The sequence below is a fragment of the Stenella coeruleoalba genome (genome assembly GCF_951394435.1).
Source record: "Stenella coeruleoalba genome assembly, chromosome: 5".
NCBI lineage: Eukaryota > Metazoa > Chordata > Mammalia > Artiodactyla > Delphinidae > Stenella > Stenella coeruleoalba.
In genome coordinates, this window is record NC_137150.1 from 74,074,489 (window position 1) to 74,079,653 (window position 5,165).

The window sequence follows — 5,165 nt, forward strand, 5'->3', positions numbered from 1 at the left end:
GAGATTGGCATAGCATAGTAGATCAACTATACACCAATTTAAAAAAAAGTTGGTACATGTACTAGACAGCACAATACACTGGGAATGAATATGGACATGGGTAATGAAATTGACAAAAGCACACATCTTCCCTCCAAATGTGGCTCCCAAAAGAATTTTAACTAAAAGTCAGAAGATTAAAACAAATAAGTATCAGGAATTAGGCTATCAGCAAAATATGGCTACAGCATACTGAAATGAAAGGGCAGTGTCCACACCTGCCCTTCCCCACTTATTAATAGATAATGTCTTAAAGTGATGGTTTCCAGTAACCACAGTGAGGAACACTGCATGGGGTGTAAATGCTGTGCTCCTTTATGTGACAAGATGAAGAAAGGAGAAATAGTGTGAGGCAGTAGCTAATTCAGAATATGTGTAATAAAAATGTAAAAATAATTCCTTCTTCCTCCTAATATATAATAAGCAGAGAAAAAGGCAGAGAATACACAATAGGCACATAAAGGCAAAAAAAAAAAAAAGCCAAATTCTGTTTCCCCATCCCCACCCAGGGAAGTAAAAGAGGTCAAATCAAAGACTGTATTAAAATCAAGGATCCCATAGTACTATAAATGTAAATGTTAAAGGACATATCAAAGTTTCTTGTAGATTGTGAAATTCATATTTGACATTTCAAGAGAATGTTAAAATGTTTTTTTAAGTTAATATATGGAGATGGTTAAAAATTTTTTTAGAATGGTGCTAAAGGCCTATACATGAAAAGTTGGGTCGTTCTCTCTCATTTCCCATCCCTCAGTCTCCCTGTTCCTGTCCACAGAGGTAACCACTCTTGTTGGGTTCCTGTGTATCCTTCCAGAGATTGTCACACGCATGTGCATACACCCCTGCACACACACAAAGGGGAGCATACCACGCATACTTACTATAGCTCGAAGAGGGCTCCGTGTCAATACATATACCTCTATCTCTTTTTGGCCATGTGGTATTTCATATAGACCATAATTTATTAGCCTCACATTGGTGGAAATGAGAGTGGGTTCCAGTCTGGGACCATTATAAATGATGCAATGAATTTCCTCATCTTTATGCTCATGTAAGAGTACATCTGTAGGATAAACTTGGTGGGAATTTTTCAAAATAAAGTTTTATATCCTACATAAAATGGTACATAGTGTATTTCCAATGACGTTGAGTGAACTTCATGTTCTAATTCCAGTTTGAGCATGTGCTTCACAAGGAAAAGTCAGCTCTTGGTTATCTATGAAAGGGTTGCCCTGTGAGGATTTTCATGTAGCGGCTCTGGCTGAGCCTCCTGCTGCAGCACTGGTCAAAAAGGGACTGAGGCCGAGGCGAAGGAGATGCTGGCGAGGCGGCAGCGCGATCCCCTCCAGTTCCTACAGCGTCGCAGTCAGGAGCTGAAGCAGCAGTTTGATGATTTGCTTTCTGAGAGTCGACTGAAAGGAGCTCTAGAAGCCAGTAAAAGGTGAGATATTTACCAAAGATGTATCCAATTAAAACAGGCAATAGATGAAAATAAAAATGCTCTTCAAAAATTAAGCAAAACTTATATTCTCTCACAGGCTGATGAACCTGCCCCTGTTGGGAGTTACAATCAGACGAAAGAGGAGGAACACAATCTTTTGGATAAGCTTACCCACCAACTGCAGGAACTTGCTGTGTCCATAAGTAGAGAAAATGTCGCTGAAACTGGGGCGCTTACTGAAGGAGAGGACGATGACAATTCTGCTGAAGAAGATGAAGAAGAAGAAGAGGCCACAAGTGGAGAATACGTTGCTGTTGGAGATTTTATGGCTCAGCAAGTTGGAGACATTACATTTAAGAAAGGGGAAATTCTCCTTATAATTGAAAAAAACCCTGATGGTTGGTGGATGGCTAGAATGCCAAAGGAAACAAAGGTCTTATTCCCAGAACAGACTGGGAGCCCTGTAATAAAGAAGAAGGCCAGGAGTCTAGTGAAGAAGGCAGTGAAGAAGATGTAGAGGTAGACATGGCAGAAGGAGCAGAAGTTAAACAAAGAACCGATTCTCATTGGAGTGCAGTCCGAAAAGCCATCTCAGAGCAGATTAACACCGTCGACGTATTGACCACGATGGGAGCTATTCCTGCCGGGTTCAGGCCTTCCACCCCCTTCCAGCTTCTAGAGCAAGGGGATCAATTTCGAGCAAGTTACTTCTTACAACCAGAGCTCACTACTTCACAACTGGCCTTCAGAGATCTAATGTGGGATGCTAAAACAGGCTCTATTAGGTCAAGACCAAGTTGTGTTTCCTTGATTCTGACCCTCTGGAGCTGTAAGATGATTCCTGTCCCAGGAGTGAGCATCCAGGTTCTGAGCAGACACGTGCGCTTCTGTCTGTTTGACGGCAATAAGGTTCTGAGCAACATTCATACAGTCAGGGCCACGTGGCAACCTAAGAAACCCAAAACATGGACCTTTTCTCCCAGGTTACTGGCATCTTGCCCTGCTTGCTTGATGCTGACTGTTTCATCAGGTCCAATTCTTCTTCTCCAGATCTTGGAATATTATTTGAACTTGGAATTTCTTATAATCGCAATTCAACTGGTGAAAGAGGAGAATTAAGTTGTGGCTGGGTGTTTCTTAAACTTTTTCATGCCAGTGGAATTCCTATTCCAGCAAAACCTTATGAACTCTTCTTGAATGGAGGCACCCCTTATGAAAAAGGTGTTGACGTGGACCCTTCAGTGTCCAGAAGGGCACATGGTAGTGCTTTCCATCAGATGATGACAGTGAGAAGGCAGCCTCAACTTCTAGTAAAACTGAGATCTTTGAACAGAAGATCAAGGAACATGCTAAGTCTACTGCCGGAAACATTAATGGGAAGTATGTGCTCCGTTCATTTGTTGATATTTTATCGCCAGATTCTTGGAGATGTGCTCCTGAAAGACAGGATGAGCATGCGCAGTGCTGATTTAATTAGTAATCCAGTGCTGGCCACCTTCCCCAAGCTCTTGGGGCAGCCTGACATAATGGATGCACTCAGGAGTTCCTGGGCTGAGAAAGAGAGTACATTAAAAAGATCAGAGAAGAGAGACAAGGAGCTACTGAAGGCCGTGTTCCTCCTGGTTTACCACGACCGCCTCCTCCACTCCGCGCTCCTGCCCCCGTTCAGGTGGGCAGAGGAGGAGACAGAGGCTGCCCAATGGAAGGTCATCGCTGACTTGCTCAAGCAAAACCAAGAAAACGAGGGCGCCCTCCAGGCTCTGCTGTCGCCAGCGGGGCTCCATGAACCTTTCGGCATTTCAGAGCAGACCTATGACTTCTTGGGTGAAATAAGAAAGAATGCAGCCTGACAGCGGTGCCCCTTGACCTTCCACTTCCTGCTGAATCTGATAGATCCTCCATGACAACCTGCATCGCGTGACAAAACCAGAAGTAACTGTCCCATCACAACTTAGGCTTTATTCTTTTTTGTTCAGGCCACATTCTATAAGAAATATTTATCTGATAATTTGAATATGTGTTAATACAATGAAGTAAATTTTTATAAGGAATACTGTTATATCTAAATTTAAAGAGAATTTTTTTTCACAAACCAGCTAACAAATTTTTGTTTTGTTTTTCTTTTTCTTTTTTATTGAGTATAGTTGATTTACCATATTATGAAAGTTTCAGGTGTACAATATAGTGATTAACAATTTTTAAAGATTATACTCCATTTAAAGTTATTAATACTGGCTATATTCCCTGTGCTGTACAATATATCCTTGTAGCTTATTTATTTTATACTTAATAGTTGTGCCTCTTAATCCCCTACCCATATTTTATCTCTCTCCACTGGTAACCACTAGTTTGTTCTCTATATCTGTGAGTCTGTTTCTTTTTTTTTTATTGAAGTATAGTTGATATACAATGTTGTGTTAATTTCTTCTGTATAGCAAAGTGACTCAGTTATACATATATATATATATATATATGCACTTTTTTTTTTTTTTTTTTTTTGCGGTACGCGGGCCTCTCTCTGTTGTGGCCTTTCCCGTTGCGGAGCACAGGCTCCGGACGTGCAGGCTCAGCGGCCATGGCTCATGGGCCCAGCCATTCCACGGCATGTGGGATCTTCCCGGACCGGGGCACGAACCTGTGTCCCCTGCATCGGCAGGCGGACTCTCAACCACTGCGCCACCAGGGAAGCCCAATATATACACTCTTTTTATATTCTTTTCCATTATGGCTTATCATAGGATATTGGATGTAGTTCCCTCTGCTATGCAGCAGGACCTTGATGTCCGTCCATTCTGTATGTAATGCCAAGTAACAAATTTAAGTTAACTGTATCTATAGATTTGTATGAAAGCAAGATTTTATCAAAAGCTAAATTTATGACTATTCAAGAAAGTGAAAATATAATCCACAGACTAGGAGAAGATATTTGCAAATGATATATTTGATAAGAGTCTAGGACCCAGAATATATTAAATATATGATTTTGCTAATAAACTTTGTGTTGTGAGATGTAGGGGAAATCAGAAAAAAAAAAAAATGGGGATTGAGAGTGGGAAGCAGAGTGTGTAACCCAGGGAGCAGCTGATGCAGGAATGGAGGTGTATTCTAGCACATCCATGTCTAATTAGATTCCCATGCTGGTTTTAAAATAATTTGGCAATGACCTACTACTTAGAACTGCCTACATTTTACTCATCCCCACCCCCCACCTCTGCCCACAAGGTGAGCATAGCCATATTTTGCTTGTTCAAAGGGAAGAGCTATCAAAAGTACAGAAAGGTAGCCAGCAGCACATCGAGGCTACAAAATGACAGATTCTTGTCAGATATCTGAGGCCGGAAACTCAGGGCCATCCCCAGGTCAAGGGGCAGCATGGGAGCCCACTGAAAATTGGTGTGGGCCAGTGTGGAGGTTAGGACATTTCGGTGCCTGTCCTGGCTGCCCTGCCCCTTCTTTCCCTACTTCTGAGCTGCCAGTTTGGTGGCGGGGCAGGGTGGAGAGAGGGAGAGAGAGAGTGATTTAAGAGTTTCTCCAAAGAACAGAATTAGTGTGAGAACAAATTAATACTGTACAATCAACCACCTGATGCTCAGAGAGGCCAAATGAAGGGTAGATTCCCTCTGGAGGCATCAAGCGGATAATGCTTCCCATTGCTAAATTTCAAGAGAATGGTTGAGAGGTGTAT

At 42.0% G+C, this 5,165-nt stretch overlaps 1 protein-coding gene across 1 annotated transcript; it reads left to right on the top strand.

Annotated features, from left to right (window-relative positions):
* Positions 1-1,355: 1,355 nt before the first annotated feature.
* Positions 1,356-3,611, top strand: LOC307186712 (nephrocystin-1-like; the record flags this gene model as incomplete). Its single annotated transcript, XM_079922144.1, is given in 4 exon segments — positions 1,356-1,481; positions 1,485-1,890; positions 1,893-2,459; positions 2,462-3,611. Coding segments are annotated over 4 exon segments (1,968 nt in total). The 3' UTR covers positions 3,331-3,611.
* Positions 3,612-5,165: the final 1,554 nt, after the last annotated feature.